General features: G+C 37.7%; 2 protein-coding genes across 2 annotated transcripts in view; one reads left to right on the top strand and one right to left on the bottom strand.

Annotated features, from left to right (window-relative positions):
• Window positions 1-14,724, top strand: part of tonsl (tonsoku-like, DNA repair protein) — a 38,036-nt gene extending 23,312 nt beyond the window's left edge. The window contains exons 22-28 of the mRNA XM_067454685.1: window positions 433-511; window positions 615-922; window positions 7,033-7,204; window positions 7,318-7,493; window positions 11,464-11,537; window positions 11,690-11,823; window positions 14,219-14,724. Of these exons, the coding sequence (XP_067310786.1) occupies window positions 433-511; window positions 615-922; window positions 7,033-7,204; window positions 7,318-7,493; window positions 11,464-11,537; window positions 11,690-11,823; window positions 14,219-14,421 (1,146 nt within the window). The 3' untranslated portion in view covers window positions 14,422-14,724. The remainder of the gene's footprint in view (window positions 1-432; window positions 512-614; window positions 923-7,032; window positions 7,205-7,317; window positions 7,494-11,463; window positions 11,538-11,689; window positions 11,824-14,218) is intronic.
• A 98-nt stretch (window positions 14,725-14,822) lies between these two features.
• LOC137090730 (antimicrobial peptide NK-lysin-like) lies at window positions 14,823-16,428 on the bottom strand. Its single transcript, XM_067454684.1, has 4 exons — window positions 16,339-16,428; window positions 16,083-16,147; window positions 15,746-15,841; window positions 14,823-15,640 (listed from the first exon to the last, which is right to left on the bottom strand). The coding sequence occupies exons 1-4, from the start codon at window positions 16,379-16,381 to the stop codon at window positions 15,455-15,457; spliced, it is 390 nt and encodes a 129-aa protein (XP_067310785.1). The 5' UTR covers window positions 16,382-16,428; the 3' UTR covers window positions 14,823-15,454.
• Between the last annotated feature and the right edge of the window lie 9,008 nt (window positions 16,429-25,436).

Genomic DNA, 25,436 nt, shown 5'->3' with positions numbered 1-25,436 from the left:
TATTGCTAGTTGTTAATTAGTTTAATGTCTCTCACTATACTGTAGTTTCTTTCTTGCCACATTTTCCCAAAAAATATTATGTATAAATAATTTATTTTGAAATTCTACTTCATAATTCGTATTTGTGAGTTTTTATCTCACAATTATGAGGAAAAAAGTTCAGACAGTGACTTTTTTTCACAATTCTGAGAAAAAAAGTTGCAAATACTTTTTTTTCTTCCATGGTAGAAACAAGCTTCAATATTAAAAGCATGATTATGTAGTCTAGTAATGTATATACTTTAAAAAAGGTTACTTGTCTTTATCAAAAGAATCAGAAGAAAGTCTCAGTAATCCATTATAAGTCTTCTGAATCCGTACAGTAGTTATGTGTGGTAAACATGTCATGGAAAACCTTTGTTTTTCATTTTTGGGTCAATTTACCTGCTGCAGGTTCTTGCTGAGGTGTGTTCATGGGATCTTCCTCCTCTCCCTGAGCGCTACAGGAAAGCCTGTCAGAGTCTGGGAGTGGGTGAGTGACAGTTTTCTCGAACTTCTTTTCAGTCACAAAGAAGTTTGGAATCTTTATTGCAAAACTGGCACATCTCATATTTTTCATGTTATGTGTGTTTCAGAGGAGAACCGGCGTGTGTCCCGGCTGTGTGAGGTGCAGGACAGCAGCTCCTGTGTGAACTTCTGTGGACTCAGTTTACCTCCTGTGTCTCTGACTCCTCTCCTCCGAGCGCTGAAGCTGCAGGCCAGCCTCACGGAGCTGCGGATCACTGCCAACCGTCTGAACAACGACCTCCTTCCTGAAATGATGTCTGCGGCTGCCACAATGCCCAGACTCAGGATTTTAGACATATCAGCCAATCAGATCACTGGAGAAGGCCTCAAAAAAACATTAGACACATTGGAAACAAAGAGTCAAGCTGCTTTCCCTGTAAGTACACTTCCAATTATTCAGGAATATAACATCTATTATAAAGCTCCATTCACACAGCCAGTGGCTTTGTATGTTACTGCTGGCTGTAATTTTATCTATTATTTTATCACCAACTACTAGCAGTTTGAATGTCTTGTTTGTTTAGAATATTATTTAAAAAAACAAATTATATATATATATATATATATATATATATATATATATATATATATATATATATATATATATATATATATATATATATATATATATATATATATATATATATAAAGTGAGGAAAATAAGTATTTGAACGACCCTGCTATTGTGCAAGTTCTCTCATTTAGAAATCATGGAGGTGTCTCATAGGTGCATGTCCACTGTGAGAGACATATTCTAAAAAATAAAAAAAATTCAGAAATCACAATGTATGATTTTTTTACCTATTAAACGAGGTATGATACAGCTGCAAATAAGCATTTGAACACCTGAGAAAATCAATGTTAATATTTGGTACAGTAGCCTTTGTTTGCACTTACAGAGGTCTAACGTTTCCTGTAGTTTTTCACCAGGTTTGCACACACTGCAGGAGGGATTTTGGCCCACTCCTCCATACAGATTTTCTCTAGATCAGTCAGGTTTCTGGCCTGTTGCTGAGAAACACAGAGTTTGAGCTCCCTCCAAAGATTCTCTACTGGGTTTAGGTCTGTTTTAGGTCTTACAGAGCCACTCCTTGGTTATCCTGGCTTTGTGCTTCGGGTCATTGTCATGTTGGAAGACCCAATACATGGCCGCAGTCATCCTCTCCTTAATACAGTGCAGTCGCCCTGTCCCATGTGCAGAAAAACACCCCCAAAGCATGATGCTACCACCCCCATGCTTCACAGTAGGGATGGTACTCATCATTCTTCTTCCTTCAAACGCGTTTAGTGGAATTATGACCAAAAAGTTCTATTTTGGTCTTATCTGACCAAATGATTTTTTCCCATGACTCCTCTGGATCATCCAAATGGTCATTGGCAAACTTAAGACGGGCCTGGACATGTGTTGGTTTAAGCAGGGGAACCTTCCATGCCATGCATGATTTCAAACCATGAAGTCTTTGTGTATTATCAACAGTAACCTTGGAAACGGTGGTCCCAGCTCTTTTCAGTTCATTGACCAGCTCCTCCTGTTCTGGGCTGATTTCTCACCTTTCTTAGGATCATTGATACCCCACAAGGTGAGATCTTGCATGGAGCCCCAGTCCAAGGGAGATTGACAGTCATGTTTAGCTTCTTCCATTTTCTAATGATTGCTCCAACAGTGGACCTTTTTCACCAAGCTGCTTGGCAATTTCTCCATAGCCCTTTCCAGCCTTGTGGAGGTGTACAATTTTGTCTCTAGTGTCTTTGGACGGCTCTTTGGTCTTGGCCATGTTAGTAGTTGGATTCTTACTGATTATATGGGGTGGACAGGTGTCTTTATGCAGCTAACAACCTCAAACAGGTGCTTCTAATTTAGGATAATAAATGGAGTGGAGGTGGACATTTTAAAGGCAGACTAACAGGTCAGAATTCTAGCTGATAGATAGGTGTTCAAATACTTATTTGCAGCTGTATCATACAAATAAATAGTTAACAAATGATATATTGTGATTTCTGGATTTTTTTTTAACATTATGTCTCTCACAGTGTACATGCACCTACGATGACAATTTCAGACCCCTCCATGATTGCGAGAATATATATATATTATTAGGGATGCCAAAATAATAAATATAATATTGAACCATTCGGTAAGGCATTCACGGTTCAATACGCGCTGGTGAATTTAGTTTTTTTCCGGTTTTGCATTTAATTAATTATTTCCATTTCTCTCTGTTTAAAATATTTCTCTCAGTTTATTTAGACTCTGTTTGAATGCACCTGTGAGTCTACGCGCTGATATGAGCAAATATCCAATCGTATGCACTAAAGTTAGGGGGTGTTTATCTGCGTTTTAAACCCTTGTCGGTTAAACATTTCATTTGTGTGCTATGCACTGTTTTGCATTGAGCACACGCACTAAACGTCTGTCAAACACATGTGATTACTGGACAGTCTTACTGCACAAATACTGTCAAATACACACAAGGTTAACATAAACACAGTCGGTTATGTCTAAAGTGAAAGTCAAATTGTGTGCGTCTATGAGATGCGAGCAGGTCTTCAATTGACGGCAGCGCAGCCTATAGTGAACACGCTGTCCTTAAAGGGACAGTTCACTTCTAAAATAATTTTAATGGAAAAAAAAAACACCTTTTAATACAGTAGCTTTTAATCAATGTTGTATATTGAAGGATATGTAGTTTTAATTTTAGCCTACATTTATTCATTCAAATTCATACTTAAATGCTACTTTACATCTCTGAGCTGCCACTGTAAATGCTTTATTAAACAACTGAACATATATTTATTGATATTAATCAGTTCTAGAGCTGCAACTAATGATTATTTTTTCTGTCGACTAATCTAACGATTATTTTTCGATTAGTCGACTAATCTAACGTTTTTTTTTTTTACCCTTAGCGCATACGTTACGCTAGAGGTGTAACAGTACAGACTGCTCACGGTTCGCTTTGTATCACGGTTTTAGGTTCACGTTTCAGTACAGTTCGGTATTTGCTATGTTCAGGGGAAAAAGGACTACTGTCAAATGAAAATAAAAAAATAAGAACAGATAACTTAAATAGAAGCAGCAGCACAAATAAATACTATTGAGCAAAGATGATAATAAAATAAACAATGCTTTTCAGGTTTTTCAGGTGGGTCTAACATTAGTTTTTAGGTAGAGAAATGGAATAAAGTAATCAAATGTAAAATAACTGCACATTTAACTGTTTAAATTTAAAAAAAAATCCTTATTAAACTTACAAAAGCTATTCAATCAAGAGCAGTGAGTGATGTCTTTGTCTTTTGTTTGACATTAAACAGACAGCAGTAAAGGCTACTGCCACTTTAAGACCCAAGGACAGTCGTCGTATTTTCTGTATAAAGTTCACTTAAGGCATATACAGAGTAGGCTATGACATTTTGACATACTTTTTGTGTGAGTTTGTCCATTTAAGCACAGGATTTGAAAGATAACTTTTGAAAGAGACAGATCTTCTCATTCGAGTCTCCTTGCTACGGGGGTGATGACAGTGAAAATGACTGCTCATATTCGGGCGTATGGCAGCACTCGCATGCGTTTTATAAAGTTTACAAAGAGAGACCGTTTTGCCCACGTTTTTCTTTTATTATCGCTGTTGTTGTAGTGTATACCTGAGGAGTCAGCACGTACATACAGCATTATTAAGTTACAACCCATATTAAAAATGCGTCATCAGGTGTGAGATGACCCGCGGTGTAAGTGCGTCCCGGCACCTTTTGCTCAGGATCCCGGTTGGGAAACACTGGTCTGTAATTGATTGACACCGCGCTGGTTTGTTTAGAATTATAATGAGTGCCGTGACCGCGCGCTGCCGCGTGATGAAGGCGTGTCGCAACTCTGTTATTCAACTGCTCTGGTTTTAAAAGCTGTCACACTAAATGCGCCAAAATGCAATAAAACTTGTTTTACGGTCGAATGCAACGCACCGAGTGTGTGTGTGAGTAAGAGACGCGCAAAAGGGCGGAGAGAGAACTTAAGGAAATGCAGCTAAACGAATATGCGTGCGTCTTTTAAAGAGCGTAAAAATTAATGAATCAATATGTGGCGGTCCGCCACAAATTAGTCTATGTGTGGGAAACCCTGTTTGCCCTCTGTTTAAAGTATTCCCATACTTTTGATATTCGTGGTCTAGGTGTTTGTGATAGAATGGAGAACTTTCTCCATTCCCACGAGAAGAAGCCAACATTACGCGAGATGAATGTGTGACACGACCATAGACAGTAAAAGAAATGGGCAGAGCGATCACATTGCCTTCTACGGCGTTAAGTGATGTCAGTATAGGAGCACTCACTTCCTGATGGCTGAGCGAACTGCGCAGGCTCAGACTGAGCTTGACGACGTAGATGTGACGTGAGCCTCCTGTCTGACAGCTGTGAGTCTTCTAGTAGTTGTGGAAAGTGAAAGCTGAATCACGTTGTTTAAATATTTTCTCCCGTTGCTTTTGGCTCACTATGGGCTTCTCCCCATTCTTCTCCCTTGACTTTATCAGACTTTATGTCTCCATGTCCCCCCGACTGTCTCATAGACAGTAAAAGATTGCTTGCGAGCATCTCCTCAGGTCTATACGGTAATTTCTCAACTGTGCGACAGAGTCGCGTTGGTTATGACGCAATAGTTAGCCTATTTTTACAAAAACAGCTTCTATGGGGCGATAGTGTAAGATACAAGGTAACGGAGCCTTTTACGCATTGTCGTGTTTCTTTAGAAATAAACAACGGACAAATGGAGTCTTTAAACGTCTCAGATGTAAAGTTATTCACTGTCAAAGTGACTCAAAAATGAATGGGAGTCAATGGGATGCTAACAGCAGGTGATGGCTTGGTTCGCAATGGCAGCCCCTAGGGGTGGAACGCTTTCCGAGCGCTAGATTACCCCCTTGGACACGACGCACCGACGCATTTCACGAACGTCGACGTATTTCCGACGCGTCGTTGCAGCACTGATCAGTTCCCTGAATACAATTTTGTAATTTTGCTCATAATGTATAATACATGATCATGGAAAACCTTCAGTATCAGGGTTACTAAATGGCTAGATTTCAAGTGTTATTAGAGGCCTGGTAAAATCATGTAAAATAACAAAATCATGAAAAAATAATTTCTGTAGTTGAATTGTATAGTCAATCGAGGAAAGGTGTTTCTGTGCCTAAAAATATATTAACTGTGTGATCTTTATACAATTTAGTATAAGTCTTTAAGTCACATCACCTTCACACCACAAATTCTGAAGGAAAGCAACTTTATAAAGTCAGCAGTGTCATCATTCAGCTCAAGACAGTTCAGTGTAGATTATGTTATTAAACTTTATCCAGTCATATTTATACAGCTCATTGGGAATCTCCTGGCGACTTTTTGAAGCAAGTTCCTGAGTTATAGCAAACATATCTTATTTTTCATCTAAATAAAATACGCAATCACCCCAGCAAGTTTGAGGCTGTACAGCAGAGAGGGTGTGGGCACATGAAACCTGCAGCTTATGTTGCACGTATAACAAAAGAACATCAGATAACCGTGACCGCCTTGTCTGGATGTGGTCAGGAGTTTTACTCCTCTCTAATGTGGGTTTTTGTGGTTTAGTGTGGGAAGTGTCTATGGTGATGTCTAAAAGAACAGAGATGTGAAATTCACACTTTGTGTTTTATTCTGACAGATTACAGAGAACTTGTTGCTCATTCCCTTATTTCAAGAGTGCTGTGGTGGTACCAATGTTCCCTCTCTTCTCGTTCCATTTATTTTCTCGTTGAGCAACACTTTTCTTTATTGGGTGGACATTTTGGTCACCTGAGCAAAAACATTCCTTATACCAGACCTGTACAGCATACGTAAACACACATATAAAAAGTGGTTTCATCGTGCAGTTATGATTTTTAACTTTAATGTGCCATTTCTATTATATTTAAATGAAAAATTGTTCTTTTTAAAATTCAATATATTTTTAAAATTCAATATAAATTCCAATATTTTCTGTACTAGGTTTTTTTGTTTGTTTGTTTTTTTACTTTTTAATGGCAAGGATCCCTAAACAATCTCCTTGTGAGAACAATTCTTTATTAGGCTTAATATATATATATTATAATTATAACAGCCTATCATATAATGTAAAACTAATTGAAGTATTTAAACTGACATAGGCTTTTATATCACTTTAAATGCTTAAATTTGTAATAAAAAAAACCAACAACACCTATTTAAATAGATCTAAAAGCTACGTATTTTCAAGGGAACATGTGAACTCTTTTGCAGTTATCTAAACATCTCTGAAACCCAAACCACACACATCTATTTAAACTGAGGTGTTACCAAGGTTTTTTGAGTTTGCACGCTACACTTGTGGGTGCAAGGCCGTGGACCCTCAAAATAAAATTTAACTGTTGATACATAGTTTTGGTATTTCAGCATTTTCTTCTCTTTATTTGTTAATTTTATATCAATTTCCTATTCTATTCATATCTCTAGTGTCTAGAGGAGTTGAATTTAAGCATGAATCCTCTGGGTGATGGCTGGACACAAGCACTAGCAAGTCTTCTGTCTTCTTGTCCCCTGCTCTCCACCCTGTCCCTGCAAGCCTGTGGCCTCTCTGCCCGTTTCCTCCAGCAACACCGTCTCCTATTAGCCAATGCCATGGCCAGTAAGTGTACTGTCAGATACATCTGATCTGAAGACCTTAACCCTCTGGTTGACAGCCAAATAAAAGCAAATTAGTTTTATGTTGTTTCTGTAATGCTGTATTTTGCTCTCCAGGCACCGGGAATATGCGGTCGGTGTGCTTTTCCCATAATGCACTGGGGTCCACTGGTTTTGAGCTTGTGTTGAAGACATTACCATTGCAGTGTCTAACGCACCTTCAGCTTTCTGCAGTCTGTAGAAGTTCATCTGACCAGCCTGCCATGGAAATCCTTACTAAACTCCTGACACAGGTACACTGACTAAAGCTCAGTCGTTTTCAGCATTGCTAATAACAACCCCTTTCACAAATACGGTCTTTAACAGCAGTAAGCGATTTCTGGTAAAGGGATAACAATCTTATTAACCCCCCTGCACAATATGTATTGATGCATCCCAATTCGCCTATGTATACTATGTCCTGAAAGTATGTACTCTTTTTGTGAAGAAAAAGTACATACTTTTGAGTGTGTAGCAAATGAGTATGCAAGCTTTGGGATAGACTTTGCCATCTTTAACGGACTCTGTCACTTAGTTACGTGTATCTCATCACTGTTTAAACTGCCCTGTCAACCATCGTCACAGTTCAAATCCTCCACATTCAGTTTAATATCCTACCCTATCGGAGAGAAATGTAGTAGCACATTGATCTGCCATGTGTGGGTCTTTAATGCAGAGACTATCCTTGTGTGCTTACAGTTTAAATATAATGATACATTTAAAAGTTAATGGCCAAACGTATCATTACAAAAGTTCACAATGCTGCTGCAGGTGAAAGATAATGTGGATAACATTGAATAAATATATTTTTCTCAGGTTAAATACTGATATTTGGTCACTCAAACCGCTTTTATCTAAACCTCTCTACTTAACCGTTGAAATCCCACATCCGTCATGTTTGTAGATTTTTAACACTTTTTATCCACGTTTGTAGTTCTAATTGAATCCTCGTCCAACTCGCAATGGGTTGTGGGCAATATCAGCCGTTACGCCGGCTTCACACTGCACGCGTTAGCAGGGCGTAGGCAGCGCCGAAGCAGCGCGTGTGTAAAGCAGTAGCAGCGCGCGCACTTTTTCCTTTCACACAGGCAGCGTTTGCCGCGCAGTTGTCACGCGCAGTTGTGTACAGAGTAGCCTACTCTATAATGGATACGTTTGCATTTCTCTTTAATGTATTTGAAATGGAAATAAAGCAAATATTTATCATGAAGCTAATTTTATTTTTAAAAATCGTTTCACTTCGTTTCTGATGTTTCTTTAAAATTTCGTTTAGCGCAAGTTTTTGAAATAAGAAAGGCCATCGCACTATATGTCCATGAAAAGCACACTGCTAAAAAGAGAAACTTCAGGAAATTGTCTTGAAATATTGGATATGCATCAAATTTACATGCATTACCCATCATAAACCTATTAAAGATAATTCATAAATGACTGTAATAACTAAGAGGAAACTTCTTAATGATATATTGTAGGCTAAATGAGCAAATTATCTAAAAACGTTTTTTAAAAAATTACAAAATAACGCACATCATAGTCTATCTACATGTCTATACTGTATGTGTGCTATATGAATGTGTGTACATTCCATTTACCTATCCATATTTAGTTGTTTGTTCGTGAGACAACGAAAGATTGCCAAAAACACTTTAAAATGACTTACCATCAGCACCAAGAGCCGCTCACGCTCACCAACTTCCTCCCATGCTTTTTCATTCACTTGCAAGTCTTTATAAAGCAAATTGTGTGGCTCATAGAGAACTGCGTGTGCTTCTCAACCTCCACGATGAGACGAGTGTCGTCCATTGCTGTCTTTCGAGGTGCACTTTGAAGAACATTTTGACACCACGTGCTTTTGTTTATCGTTTCTGTTTTTATGCCAGCATATAGTTATATTATATACATAATTTAATTAATATTTAATTTAAGCTAAACTGGCATACATCATTTAAAATTAGTTATGTAGTTTTTTTTCCACAGCACCGGATGTCAAATGGTGACAGAGAAACACACGGAACACTTCACTAAATTATTTCAACGTTAAATGTGTAATTTTTCATGTTAACCAGGTTAATTTTGATCAGAACAATGTACTGTGGCTTTAATTCATCGTGAGCAGCACGTCAAAAATAGACCTGGCGCCAAAACGATCGTGGCACTGACGCTTCTGCTCTGCTCCTGCTACACGCTGCTGCGCTGCCTCTGCTGCCGGTGTGAATGCTCTCATCTGTTAACATGAGCGCCGAAAAAAATACGCGCTGCTTACGCGTGCAAGTGTGAAGCCGGCGTTAGAGTGTGTATCGATTCGCACTTTGAAATCTGACCGGAAATAGTAAACCATCCAGATATCTTTGGAATACTCTTTTCAACATACAATTTGGGACATACTAATTCTATTTTTGATTACTATTTTGTATGAATAGTATGCAAATTGGGTCACCGTAAATGACCCCCTAATCAGACACACCCAATTTAGGCCCCGTCCACATGAAGACGTGTTTAGCTGTGTTTGTATAAATTTGTACCGTCTCAGTGTTTCGTCCACATGGATCTGGCGTTTTGGAAGCATGAATCCGATATCTTCTGAAATCGGGTACTAGAGAGGCTAAATCTGAAAACGATATTCTTGCGTTTTCGTGTGTACAACCAATATGTATATTGTGTGAAACGGTAATGTCATCACACTCCGTCCGGCACGGTGAAAGACTAAAGGGATACAACTATGGGTACTGGGCATGTCCACATCAATATTGCATCATTTAATTACAATATTTACATTATTGTAAGGGTAGGTTTAGGGTTGGGGTAAGTGTAGGCGTTAATAAAACACATCTGTTAAGTAGCAAATTTATTCATTATTTTACCGTGAGGTTTTGCCTCACCTGCTACCACTACCAATGTTTTGCATTACTTTTTCTCACCTGAGCTTGTTTGCTTTTGTGTTTTTTGCATATTTATATAAAAAAAGTTATATTTTTGGACAAATCTAAAGACTAAAATTTTAAGGAAAAGCATATTCACGTCTGTACTGTACTCTGCCATTCTGGATAATGGAAGAATAGGCCAACATTTTACATTTTTACATTACATTACACAACATTTTTTTGGGCATAAAGGATTTAATTCCAATTATTCTTAATCTGACTCCATTTAATCATAATTTAGAATTTAGATTAGAATGCCAATTGGTTATTTGGTCATTTATATTTAATAGTTTACGTACACATTTAATTATTCCGTTTAACCCTTTGTTGAAATTATGCCCGTTCGTAACCTGATTAATTCCAAAGAAAGTCAGAATCAATCAAAGTGTAACAATTTATTAACAGTCAGGTAAATGTATAATGCAATTACGTAATCAATTCAATGGTAATCCATCAAATACTCTGAAGTAAAGAATGAAAAGTATGATTTATCAAGGTTACATAATGCTGCATGGGTTAAAACCTCCAGCATCAGGCTGACCTGAATGCAGTATCGAGCCCTGAGCTCTTTGCAACATTTCTTTAAATATTCAGACCAAATGCATACACTCTTTAAAATGGAAACATATGTTCACAATGGGAATTTGCATTAATGAAGTCCTATAGACTTGTATGGAAGAGAGGCCAAATGGCTGAAAGCCACACCCACCACCATACACCAAGGCCAGATATCTTTAAACTCTTAAAACCATTGATTATCTTTTGGTTAACTTCTATGGCGTTGTGATATTTGTACCAGTCGCACTGAGACATTTCAAACGATATCAAACACATATTACTGTATCGTGTGTATTGGCATTGTAATACAGAGATTTTGGGTGTATTTTCAGTGATCTCAGCATGAGAGAGGGTAGGATTTGGGGGAGAGGGGGTCAACAGGGAAAGATGTAGATTACCTGATACTGAGGTGAGACTTGTGTCTCCAGTGGTGTGTGAGAGACATTAACAGATGTTAATTTCCTTTGTTTTCTCAGAGAGTCCTTGTTTCATCAATTAGACTTTTCAGCATCTGTTAGTTTTTCCAGCTTTACTCTTTACTAGTAATAATAATAAATAATAATAATAATATAAATAATAAAACTAATAATTATAATAATAATACAAATGAACAAACAAGCAAAGATGACAGATTATGACTCGCAAGTATATTGAGGAAAAATACTGCATATCTTAGTTCTGTGAAATGCCGCAAAATTAAAAAATCCATGATTTTTACACCTAAATAATTGTATTTGGCTTACAGGGTGACTGTCCACTCACACACTTAAATCTGTCTGGAAATGGCCTTTCGGACCACAGCGTCCTCTTGCTCGCTAGGTGAGTCATTCAGCTCTTCTGTTACTGTACTGAAATGTTAATACATCAATTATATACTTATGTCAATTTACAGCTCTTTACAATAATAGTTATTATTGTAAATATTACACATTTATAACATATACTCAATAATGATTATTGGTTGTTTTTAGGTGTCTTCCTGTTTGTCCTTCTCTGGTGTCTTTAGACCTGTCTGCCAACCCTTTAGTGACCTCAGCCGGTCTTCAATGTCTCCTTAACGCCCTCATGGAGGCCCAGCGACCTTTGACCCATCTCAACCTTCAAGGTATCTTTACCCCAGCTGCTTTTTAGTGATATTCAGGTTTGATTGCCATTATCTCATCCGCTCAAAGGAATAAATGATCCTTTTATTGTGCATTTTGATTTTGGATCTTACAGTGGTTTAGTGGTTAAAGATCAGGGGCCGTATTCACAAAACATTTTATCTTACCACTAAGAGTTCTTCTAAATAGCAGTAAAAGTTCTTAGTTTTCTCTTAACACTATTCACATAGTTGCTGAGAGAAATTTTTACTGAGGAACAGCGAGAAGTCTTAAGGTGTGTTCCACATCGGCTGCGGCTGGATGCATGCGATCGGCGAGAGTAGCCGAGTGCAGGCGGGGAGGAGCTGCAAACGGAGACGTGAAGCTTGCGCTGTGTTTGCAAACTTTATCACAGCTGAAGTTAAATAAATGCAATATTTAATATTTAATTATTTTTTCTTTATTAAAGGGGGGGTGAAACGCTCAGTTTCAGTCAATCTCATGTTAATCTTGAGTACCTATAGAGTAGTATTGCATCCTTCATATCTCCGAAAAGTCTTTAGTTTTATTATATTTATAAAAGATATATGGGCTGTACCGAGTCTTTCCGGAAAAAAAACGAGCGCCTGGAGGCGTATCGTGTGGGCGGAGCTAAAGAATGACGAGAGCGCAAAGCACCGGAGCGCAAAGCGTCCTCAAGCGTGGAGAAACTCATGGCTATCGAGCTCAGCTAATAGATATATGATCCAGAATCATTCGGAGGCAGAAATAAATTGAACAGGAGAAACAGCAACAGCCGGACGTCCGTCTCTGTGTTATGTACTGTATTTAGTGACCTGTCAACATTTGTGTGTGTTTACTCGCAGTGTATGAGGACATGATTCGGTTTATGGACTATTGTATGCGACTAAACCTTAGCAGTAGCAAGCAAAACGGTTTAGCACGTCAGACTAGTGTAACGTTATACATAGAACAACAATAGAGTCCGTTAGCGCATTTGAATGACGAAGCAAGCGATCGTGTCGTTTACTGATGTTTACTCACGTGACGATAGCCCACAGCATAGACCTTTGAAGCAGTTTTACTCAGCGGCTGCTTCCAAAGCAGGACCGAACCTTTATCGCTGGGACCGCTCCGTCAAAAACACACTTCTTTAGTATGATTTGGTAAAGTCCTGAAAGGCAGTGAACAGTGGAGATCCACTTTTTAGTCGCGACGCGACTGAAGAGTTATTGTGAAGCTTCCCGTCATTTCTGCATTCAAATCGGTTCAAATGCAGCGCTGCCTTCCCGGAATGCTGTGCTGAAGCGTTGAAGTCGCTTGATGTCACCCGTAGGAATAAAGTGGACCGCGGCGCCTGGATCGGCTGGATATGCACCTGAGAGAGTGTTTATGGGCGTGCATTTCCTCTCTTGTGAGAAAGGAGTATTTTTAACACAGAAATACTCTATCAAACGTCCAACATTAGTTTTTGAAACTTTGTCGATGTTTAGGATGGGAATCCAAGTCTTTAACAGTGTATAAAGCTCAGTATGCATGAAACAGCATTTCACCCCCCCTTTAAAGACACATTACTATCACTTTTGCCTCAATATTGTATAGTGTCTTTGGGTGGATTGCTGCAACAGCCATTAGGATTTTTGTGATTTGGTCTTAGTGACTTAGGAGTCCTCTTGACTACTCCTAGCGTTTCATTGATTTAGGAGCTAGTTTTAGTACTAAAATGCTATATGAAATTTAGCCTGACGTCGTCAAACTCAAATCAAGTCCAGACCGAAATGCCCGAGCTCAAATGTTGTGCGGGGCTGAGTTCGGATGGCATCCAGGCTATTATGAAATACTCTTAGAGCAAAAGAGTCCTAATATTAGGACTGACACGCCTATTATTTTTAAGATTTTCTCCTAACTCAGCAAGTTAGGATCTACTTTTAGCCTTAAGATGTTTTGTGAATATGACCCCTGGGCTGATAACGTAAAGGCTGTAGGTTAAAACCCCATACCAGTGATATGTACGCGAGCAAGATGGTTAACCTCGAAGGGGATTTAAAGGTCTTGTCCTTGTAATAGGTTTACTGCAAAATGTGAAAAGGTGAAGTGTGTATATATATATATTGCTGCATCATATCATATGATAATTCACTCAGAACGATGACGCATTTCTCACACTGCTTCCCATGCATCTTTTTTAGTTAAATTGCGGCATCTAGTCAGATAATAATGTTGCATCTTGCAATATCTCAGGGAATACAGTTTGAGAAACTTGTTTACATAAAGTGTGTTCTTTATGTTAACATGTGCTGCGTGTGTCACTATACCATCTTAACAAACCTAAATGATTTCTGTTGTCTGTAAATGTGGCTTTATTGTGTAGTTCACAGTATGTGTACTTTAACATTTAAAGTTCGTTCTTCGTGACAGGCTGTCAGGTGTCAGGACCTCTGGGTGATGTCTGTTTGGACAGTCTGTCTGATCACATCCGAGACCTGCGTTTGTGCTCCCAGAGTCTAAATAAGCTGGACCAGGATGCACTGCAGCAGAGCTGGAGACGGAGATCAGAACATGTGCACGTCTTGACTCGCAACTCCAAATGCATGCTGAGCGTCACTGCAGCCTCGCAATAAACTATTTCAGACTGTAACCTTTACTCTAAATATAACCTTTGCTAGTATTGTTTCTGTTGCACAAGGTTAACCATTAATGGGTGAATGTTTGAAAACATTTGTCTGTAAATATGCTCTAATTGTAGCATATATGAAGTCATTATGTATTTTTTATTGTAATTATTTGTATGGACACGTATGTTTGTTTATACTTGTGACTCAAACCCATTTTATTCCATTTAGTCTTCCTGCAAATTGTCTTTATTTGTGAAATTCAAGAAATTATGAGTTTAAAATGGGCATGAGATATCAATGTATGTGGTGTGGTGCTGATGGACCAATAAAATACAAACTTAAGCATGCTTTGTTTGTACGAGTATTGCCAAAAATTGGAAAAGTTATCACAAAACACGAATGCCTTTAACACCCTTTATTTTCCACTTGATCGCTGTGTGTGACAAATGTGCAAAAATATCCTGTGATATACAAAACCACAATAATCACACCATTACCTCTAGTGCACTCTGCAGAATATCATCATTTCCAGATAAAGCAAACACTCAGAAACAAATTATTTTTGGTGTATCTTTAATTTATCAGCGAAAATATGAATTTTAAACTTTGATTCTTTAAGGCAATTAAAGGGATATATCATCCAAAAATTAGATCATTTCATTATTTACCATCATAATGTTTCAAACCATATTAGACTTCTAAAAGCTTTCTGTCCCTCCATCAAAAGTCTATTTAACCAAAACTGACACGTCAACTTTCATAAAGAGATAAAATAAAAGAAAACCACGTTTTGAGCGGTTTACTCCAATTCTTCAGAAGAGACTCAATCTCTTTAAATGATGAACAGATTAAATATTAGCTTTTTTTCTACATATGAACATAGAGAAGTCAAATATGATAAACTGAAGCTCAAGCATGCCTGACTTTTAATGGAGGGATACAAATCTCTCAGACTTGTGTTTTGAAGAAGGACAAAAGTTGTACAGGTTTGGAACGAAATTGTAGGTAATTGTTGAAAGAAATTTCAGTTGCAGATTAATTAACCCTTTTTCTCAAAGACCTTTTTCTTGCAAATATTAATGTTGACACAGATGGTTTCGGCATTGTCAGTAGTTGAAAGTTCTTCGATCAGAGTACTCAAGTTTGTGTTCACAAAATCCTTACACTTTGATTGTAGGAACCCGATCTCATCACAGACCATCGACAGCTTCTTTTTAATGTCATCCTGTAGGAAAGTAACAAGCATACTCTTAGCCATTTGTCTGTAGTCTATAATACTGTAATATCTGTTTTTGAATAATTTGTGTATAAAAAGAATTCTTGTACCAACCGCAGTTGTATTCTTGGGGATATGTTTTTTCAACTTGTTCATGGCCCACTTGCAAGCCCAGCACAGTCCAGGGATCTGTTCTGTTGGTATATCACCCTAACAAGACAACATACTGGATTTTAGAGTCAGTAGTTTAAATATGACTAGAAGTTTAACTAATGTGTTCAATCTGTCGTGACTTGCTGCTTCAAAATAATAATAGTAAAAAATTATAAATTATATATATATATATTCATTCAAAACAAACGTGGGGAAATAACTGAACATGTATATACTGTACATACTAATCTAAACACAAAATGGTAAACCATTACAAACAGTGTTGTGGACAACTCACAGAGCTTTCTTCAATTTCATTTCCATTAGACTCTTCTTTGTGCATTTGCCAGTGAAGAGAACCAACTGTGAGGAAAAATGCATGATCAATTTAACACACTAAGCCAAGAACAGAATATGTGGGCACTTAAAATACTGTTAAACGGTGATAACATTATAACTGTATGAACGTAAGCTTTTCTAAACTGGTCTATACTGTTTTTCCAGCTAGGCACACAAAAGAAATATAAATATGTTTATATCTGTGTTGATTTTACCTGAGGATATCAGCAGGGTGACCAGGATGATACTTCGCAGCATCTTGTTTGGCAAAAGTCTGGACTCGGTGAACCTCTCCAATGGTGTGCTGCAGATCTTTGGTGCCACTCGGTTTAAAACACCTTTTTGTTCAACCAGAAACCACAGAGATTGCAAAGTGAGACCAGTAACACCCTCAACACGTCAAAGATTTTAGGGTTAAGGATTTTTTTTTTCTCATTCCAAAAACATGGTACATGAGCTGATGGTACACTTTTTTCATCTTCTTGCATGTGATACTCATTTATCATACATTAAATAAATCAAATTGTTTTGATTATACATACTATATCTAAATATCACACTGCAAATAATTTACTCTACAAATATTCACAGCAATTAACTGGCAAATACTGTCAAGTATCTTACTTTAAAAAAAAAAAAAAAAAAAAAAATATATATATATATATATATATATATATATATATATATATATATATATATATATATATATATATATATATATATATATATATATATATATATAATTTTAATTTACAACTAAAATAAAACAGGACATTCCGAATAGTGTATTTTTGTTTATAGTAGTTTTTTTTAACCGTAATTTCCGATTGTTTAACTGTAAACTAGAAACTTGAAAACTGTATTTGATTCTGCTGTTAAAATAAATACAGCTCTTTACAATAATAGTTATTATTATAAATATTACACATTTATAACATATACTCAATAATGATTATTGGTTGTTTTCAGGTGTCTTCCTGTTTGTCCTTCTCTGGTGTCTTTAGACCTGTCTGCCAACCCTTTAGTGACCTCAGCCGGTCTTCAATGTCTCCTTAACGCCCTCATCTAGGCCCAGCGACCTTTGACCCATCTCAAACTTCAAGGTATCTTTACCCCAGCTGCTTTTTAGTGATATTCAGGTTTGATTGCCAGCATCTCATCCGATCAAAGGAATAAATGATCCTTTTATTGTGCATTTTGATTTTGGATCTTACCAGTGGTATAGTGGTTAAAGTTCAGGGGCCGTATTCACAAAACATTTTATCTTACCACTAAGAGTTCTTCTAAATAGCAGTAAAAGTTCTTAGTTTTCTCTTAAAACTATTCACATAGTTGCTGAGAGAAATTTTTACTAAGGAACAGCGAGAAGTCTTAAGGTGTGTTCGACATCGGCTGCGGCTGGATGCATGCGATCGGCGAGAGTAGCCGAGTGCAGGCGGGGAGGAGCTGCAAACGGAGACGTGAAGCTTGCGCTGTGTTTGCAAACTTTATCACAGCTGAAGTTAAATAAATGCAATATTTAATATTTAATTATTTTTTCTTTATTAAAGGGGGGGTGAAACGCTCAGTTTCAGTCAATCTCATGTTAATCTTGAGTACCTATAGAGTAGTATTGCATCCTTCATATCTCCGAAAAGTCTTTAGTTTTATTATATTTATAAAAGAAATATGGGCTGTACCGAGTCTTTCTGGAAAAAACAGAGCGCCTGGAGGCGTATCGTGTGGGCGGAGCTAAAGAATGACGAGAGCGCAAAGCACCGGAGCGCAAAGCGTCCTCAAGCGTGGAGAAACTCATGGCTATCGAGCTCAGCTAATAGATATATGATCCAGAATCATTCGGAGGCTGAAATAAATTGAACAGGAGAAACAGCAACAGCCGGACGTCCGTCTCTGTGTTATGTACTGTATTTAGTGGCCTGTCAACATTTGTGTGTCTTTACTCACAGTTTATGAGGACATGATTTGGTTTATGGACTATTGTATGCGACTAAACCTTAGCAGTAGCAAGCAAAACGGTTTAGCACGTCAGACTAGTGTAACGTTATACATAGAACAATAGAGTCCGTTAGCGCATTTGAATGACGAAGCACGCGATTGTGTCGTTTACTGATGTTTACTCACGTGACGAAAGCCCACAGCATAGACCTTTGAAGCAGTTTTACTCAGCGGCTGCTTCCAAAGCAGGACCGAACCTTTATCGCTGGGACCGCTCCGTCAAAAACACACTTCTTTGGTATGATTTGGTAAAGTCCTGAAAGGCAGTGACAGTGGAGATCCACTTTTTAGTCGCGACGCAACTGAAGAGTTATTGTGAAGCTTCCCGTCATTTCTGCGTTCAAATCGGTTCAAATGCAGCGCTGCCTTCCCGGAATGCTGTGCTGAAGCGTTGAAGTCGCTTGATGTCACCCGTAGGAATAAAGTGGATCGCGGCGCCTGGATCGGCTGGATATGCACCTGAGAGAGTGTTTATGGGCGTGCATTTTCTCTCTCGCTCTAGGAGAAGAGCCCGTACGGCCCATACAAGGACCTTCCGCTCTATTAACGTCAAGCCGAGCCATACTCGAAAAAAAAACTCTCCGAAACTTGTGAGAAAGGAGTATTTTTAACACAGAAATACTCTATCAAACGTCCAACATTAGTTTTTGAAACTTTGTCGATGTTTAGGATGGGAATCCAAGTCTTTAACAGTGTAAAAAGCTCAGTATGCATGAAACAGCATTTCACCCCCCCTTTAAAGACACATTACTATCACTTTTGCCTCAATATTGTATAGTGTCTTTGGGTTGATTGCTGCAACAGCCATTAGGATTTTTGTGATTTGGTCTTAGTGACTTAGGAGTCCTCTTGACTACTCCTAGCGTTTCATTGATTTAGGAGCTAGTTTTAGTACTAAAATGCTATATGAAATTTAGCCTGACGTCGTCAAACTCAAATCAAGTCCAGACCGAAATGCCCGAGCTCAAATGTTGTGCGGGGCTGAGTTCGGATGGCATCCAGGCTATTATGAAATACTCTTAGAGCAAAAAAGTATATTAGTAATATTAGGACTGACACGCCTATTATTTTTAAGATTTTCTCCTAAATCAGCAAGTTTAGATCTACTTTTAGCCTTAAGATGTTTTGTGAATATGACCCCTGGGCTGATAACGTAAAGGCTGTAGGTTAAAACCCCATACCAGTGATATGTACGCGAGCAAGATGGTTAACCTCGAAGGGGATTTAAAGGTCTTGTCCTTGTAATAGGTTTACTGCAAAATGTGAAAAGGTGAAGTGTGTGTATATATATATATATATATATATATATATATATATATATATATATATATATATATATATATATATATATATATATATTGCTGCATCATATCATATGATAATTCACTCAGAACGATGACGCATCTAGTCAGATAATAATATTGCATCTTGCAATATCTCAGGGAATACAGTTTGAGAAACTTGTTTACATAAAGTGTGTGCTTTATGTTAACATGTGCTGCGTGTGTCACTATACCATCTTAACAAACCTAAATGATTTCTGTTGTCTGTAAATGTGGCTTTATTGTGTAGTTCACAGTATGTGTACTTTAACATTTAAAGTTCGTTCTTCGTGACAGGCTGTCAGGTGTCAGGACCTCTGGGTGATGTCTGTTTGGACAGTCTGTCTGATCACATCCGAGACCTGCGTTTGTGCTCCCAGAGTCTGAATAAGCTGGACCAGGATGCACTGCAGCAGAGCTGGAGACGGAGATCAGAACATGTGCACGTCTTGACTCGCAACTCCAAATGCATGCTGAGCGTCACTGCAGCCTCGCAATAAACTATTTCAGACTGTAACCTTTACTCTAAATATAACCTTTGCTAGTATTGTTTCTGTTGCACAAGGTTAACCGTTAATGGGTGAATGTTTGAAAACATTTGTCTGTAAATATGCTCTAATTGTAGCATATATGAAGTCATTATGTATTTTTTATTGTAATTATTTGTATGGACACGTATGTTTGTTTATACTTGTGACTCAAACCCATTTTATTCCATTTAGTCTTCCTGCAAATTGTCTTTATTTGTGAAATTCAAGAAATTATGAGTTTAAAATGGGCATGAGATATCAATGTATGTGGTGTGGTGCTGATGAACCAATAAAATACAAACTTAAGCATGCTTTGTTTGTACGAGTATTGCCAAAAATTGGAAAAGTTATCACAAAACACGAATGCCTTTAACACCCTTTATTTTCCAATTGATCGCTGTGGTGTGTGACAAATGTGCAAAAATATCCTGTGATATACAAAACCACAATAATCACACCATTACCTCTAGTGCACTCTGCAGAATATCATCATTTCCAGATAAAGCAAACACTCAGAAACAAACACAAATTATTTTTGGTGTATATTTAATTTATCAGTGAAAATATGAATTTTAAACTTTGATTCTTTAAGGCAATTAAAGGGATATATCATCCAAAAATTAGATCATTTCATTATTTTCCATCATAATGTTTCAAACCATATTAGACTTCTAAAAGCTTTCTGTCCCTCCATCAAAAGTCTATTTAACCAAAACTGACACGTCAACTTTCATAAAGAGATAAAATAAAATTAAAGCTGCGAGCAGCGATGACGGGCCCAAGCCGGTGGCACCGCCACCCCGGTGGCATCAGTTTAACTGTGCACAGCAGGCCAATAGGCATTTAATATGGGAAAAAATAAATAAAGGGACTATGTCAAAGTCATTTGAATTCACCTCATTAACTGCAGCAACTGGTGCTGCTATGACCAGGAACCACAACAGTCACATCTCTGAGATCAATTACATTTTATTCATTAATTTTATGTCAGATGATGTCAAATGTCAATTTCAAATGAGTGCAGAATACTGTCCAAATGCTGAAGTTGTATTATCCTTACACTTCTCTTAAAAATAAATTAAGCCAAATCACAGAGACCGCAACAACGATTTTAATATCAGTGTCAGGTAAGAGTAATATGCGTGCATAAAATTTATGGAAGTTTATTATAAACGGCCACTTTTATAAGATCATGTGAAATTATATTTTTTTATCCATTTGAATTCTATCAATAAATAATTAGTTTAAAGTGGTGTCATACGTGATCTTTGCAAACACATCACATGACCTTCTTTAAAGCCCGTGTTATAGAAAACAATTAAAAGTATTGGGACATCACTTTCAATTATGTGCAAATATATTTTTTGCAGCTCAAAATTTTGTACGTTCAGAAGACCAGTATTTAATTAAAGATATAATATATGTTTTTGTTTTTTACTTATTTTTCACAATAAAGTGATAGATATTTGTGATAGCCTATGATATGAAAGGGTTAAATTATGAAAACACAAGAGAAAAGGTGACACACACACACAGAGTGAGAGAGAGCCCCTCCACACACACACACACACACACACACACACACACACACACACACACACACACACACATAGTGATCCTAAGAGAGGGAGAGGGAGGGGGGGGGGGGGGAATGACAGACACAAAATCTAAACAGTGAGAGAACATTGTTTTTATTTCACTGTCTGAAAACACTGTTTTCCAATAACAACAATAGTTTTATCTTCAAAACAGTGTTCCCTAGGACATATCCAACCTGGTTACTCAATAAGGCTACACTCCCACCTTCTGGTTATTCTATATACCGGTAGCTCATTGGTTATCATTTTTGTCCTTAAACATTAATCTTCTCATTTTTAAGTTACACACACCAATTACTTTTTGTTGAAAAAGACAATTAAATGTGTTTTTTCCTTTGTTAGTAATTTTTTTTATTTATATTTATGTTTTATTAATAATTATTTGTATTAACACAATTATTTAACTAATTATATAAAACAATATTGTCAATGCCCTACAAATAAACTGGTTTTATACATTTATTTTTTTATTCAAACCCAGAATAATATGTTTTATCCTTTAATGCAGGCCAAAGCACAGCATTGAGAGGTAATCTTTTTAGACAGAAGATTGGCTCACACACACACACACACACACACACACACACACACACACACACACACACACACACACACACACACACACACACACACACACACACACACACACACACACACACACACACACACACACACACACACACATGTCTGGTTCACTATCTTTCTGGGGACTCATAGACGTAATGGTTTTTATGCTGTACAAACCATATATTCTGTCCTCCTGCCCCTACCCCTAAACCTACCCATCACAAAACTTTCTGCATTTTTACATTTTCAAAAGAACTCAATCTGTCTGATTTATAAGCTTTTGTACCCACTGGGACCTCAATTTAGGCCCCTACAGTGACGTGTCCCCATGAGTCTGTGTGCATTCAGGTTGAAGTCCCCACCAGGCTAGAACAACACACACACACACACACACACACACACACACACACACACACACACACACACACACACACACACACACACACACACACACACACACACACACACACACACACAGACAGTAGTAATGCTGAAGTATGCTGCAGGCAACTCAAATCAGCTCAGCCCATCCCCCCATCCACAACACCCCCCTTCACCCCCCACCCCTCACACACACACACACACACACACTCATGTCTGGTTCACTATCTTTTTCTGGGGACTCACCATAGATGTAATGGTTTTTATGCTGTACAAACCATATATTCTGTCCTTCTACACTGCTCCTGCCCCAAAACCTTCCCATCACACAACTTTCTGCATTTTCACCTTTTTAAAAGAACTGATTCTGTCTGATTTATAAGCTTTTGTACCCATTGGGAAGTCCCCATGAGTCTGTGTGCATTCAGGTTTAAGTCCCCACCAGGCTAGAAAACCATTCACACACACACACACAGAGGTAAGTTTTTTTTGCTTGAAAACTTATACAATATTGCCCTCTACTGGTCATTTAAGTGAGAGCATAAGTGTTGGAAAAAAAAAAAAAAAAAAACAGTGTGATATAAAGAATAACCAGCAGGTGGGAGTATAGCCTTATTTATGAACCAGGCACTTGTGTTCTTATTTTGTGTTTTTTAGGCTTTTGCTACGGGAAAACCGTTTGAGATATCCAATAACCGTTCGCATTTTAGCATCTTCTGTATATTTACTTTATGTTGTCCGAGTTTGGAGGAGATTGAATGAATCGCTTTTGAGGAGAAGGTAAAAACTCAGAGCTCGCTTTGCCACTTCTTGTTATCTTCCAACCAAATTATCTGACTTCCTGTTGGTCAGAGCTAATGACTGTAAATTAGAAAGTTGTCCGGCTCGAAATGTACAATATATATACCGAGTTTAGTGACTGCAGATAAAACTAACCCCCCACTTTGGACAAAAGTGACACACTTCCTGCTGCCAGTTGGTGGCGCTATAACTTTGACTCACAAAAGTCATATCCATGTGATCGGACTCTTACAACGAACACACAGCTGAAGTTTCATCAAAATGAATTAATGTATGCAAAAGTTATAACACACTTCCTGTTTCCCTTTTCTCGCCATAAATTCATCTCTTCGCCACGGCCAAACCGTTTGAGATATCAAAAAGTTGCTTGCAATTTAGCATCCTCAGTGTCTTGACTTCAGGCTGACCGAGTTTGGTGCTGATCGGGTGAATCGTCTAGGAGGAGTATCGCAAATTCCATAGCATGCATTTTCCGAACAACCCATAATAGCTCACTTCCTGTTGGGCAAAGCTTATGACTATGAGTGCGGAAGTTGTTTGGCCCGATGAGATCTATAAGTGTACCGAGTTTCATACATGTACGTGCAAGTGTGTTTAATATATAGACCCAGTTTATCAAGGGGGCGCTGTTGAGCCCCCCTGCCACGCCTGGGTCAAAGGCCTCTGCCCGACCCTGTTGGCCGCGCATTCCGATGCGTGTGCAAAGTTTCAAGAGTTTTCGAGCATGGGAAGGGCCCCAAAAATGCCCAAAAGGCGAAAAGATAATAATAATAATAATAATTAAAGCTGCGAGCAGCGATGACGGGCCCAAGCCGGGGGCACCGCCACCCCGGTGGCATCAGCTTAACTGTGCACAGCAGGCCAATAGGCATTTAATATGGGAAAAAATAAATAAAGGGACTATGTCAAAGTCATTTGAATTCACCTCATTAACTGCAGCAACTGGTGCTGCTATGACCAGGAACCATAAGTCACATCTATGAGATCAATTACATTTTATTCATTAATTTTATGTCAGATGATGTCAAATGTCAATTTCAAAATGAGTGCAGAATACTTTCCAAATGCTGAAGTTGTAATATCCTTACACTTCTCTTTATGTGTTTTTGACCTACCGTAGCTTGTGATTGTTCACCAATTTTATGCAGCAAAAAGCATGCTTGTTTTTATTTCAATATGTGTGGCATTCAATATTTTTTTTAAAATAAAAAATAATAAAAAATAAAGCCAAATCACAGAAACCGCAAAAATTATTTTAATATCAGTGTCAGGTAAGAGGAATATGCCTGCATACATTTTATGGAAGTGTGTTATAAACAGCCACTTTTAAATTTTTAAATGTAATTAAATTTAAAATAACGATATCAAAGTCATCTGAATATGCCATATTTACTGGTCAAAGTCGACCTCTCTAAAACATGCAGCATGTTTTTATACCGCTGAGAATGTGCACGACAGGCAATATGCATTTAAACAGGAGAATATTTGAAAATTGCTCTAATATGCCACATGTATCACAGCAGCTGGTACCCCTATGACCACAAGCCACACCTATTATGAAATTTAAATATAGATTTTTTTTTTTTATGTATTAGGATATAATGGGTCACTTTCAATTATGTGCAAATGTATATTTTGCAGCTCAAAATGTTGTAAGTTCAGAAGGCCAGTATTTAATTAAAGATATAGTATATTTTTTGTTTTTTTTTTTAAACTTATTTTTCACACTAAAGTGATAGTTATTTGTGATATGAAGGTTTAAATTATGACAATCAAGAGACAAGGTGATACACACAAAGAGTGAGACCCCTCCACACACACACACACACACACACACACACACACACACACACACACACACACACACACACACACACACACACACACACACACACACACACACACACACACACACACACACACACACACACACACACACAAACAACCCAAACAGAGTGAAACTCAAAGAGGGAGAGTGAGGGGGGAGGGGAACGACAGACAGAGAGGCAGAGTCTAATTCCGAAAGAAACAAGATTTGAAACAAACAAAAAAATAATAATCTAAACAGTGGGAGAAAGTTTTTTTTTTTCTTCACTGTCTGGAAACACTGTTTTGCAAT

Source organism: Pseudorasbora parva, chromosome 10 (assembly GCF_024679245.1).
Source record: "Pseudorasbora parva isolate DD20220531a chromosome 10, ASM2467924v1, whole genome shotgun sequence".
In the NCBI taxonomy this organism is placed as follows: Eukaryota; Metazoa; Chordata; class Actinopteri; order Cypriniformes; family Gobionidae; genus Pseudorasbora; species Pseudorasbora parva.
Note: the sequence above shows the minus strand (reverse complement) of the source record. Positions and strands in the feature narration are given on the sequence as shown.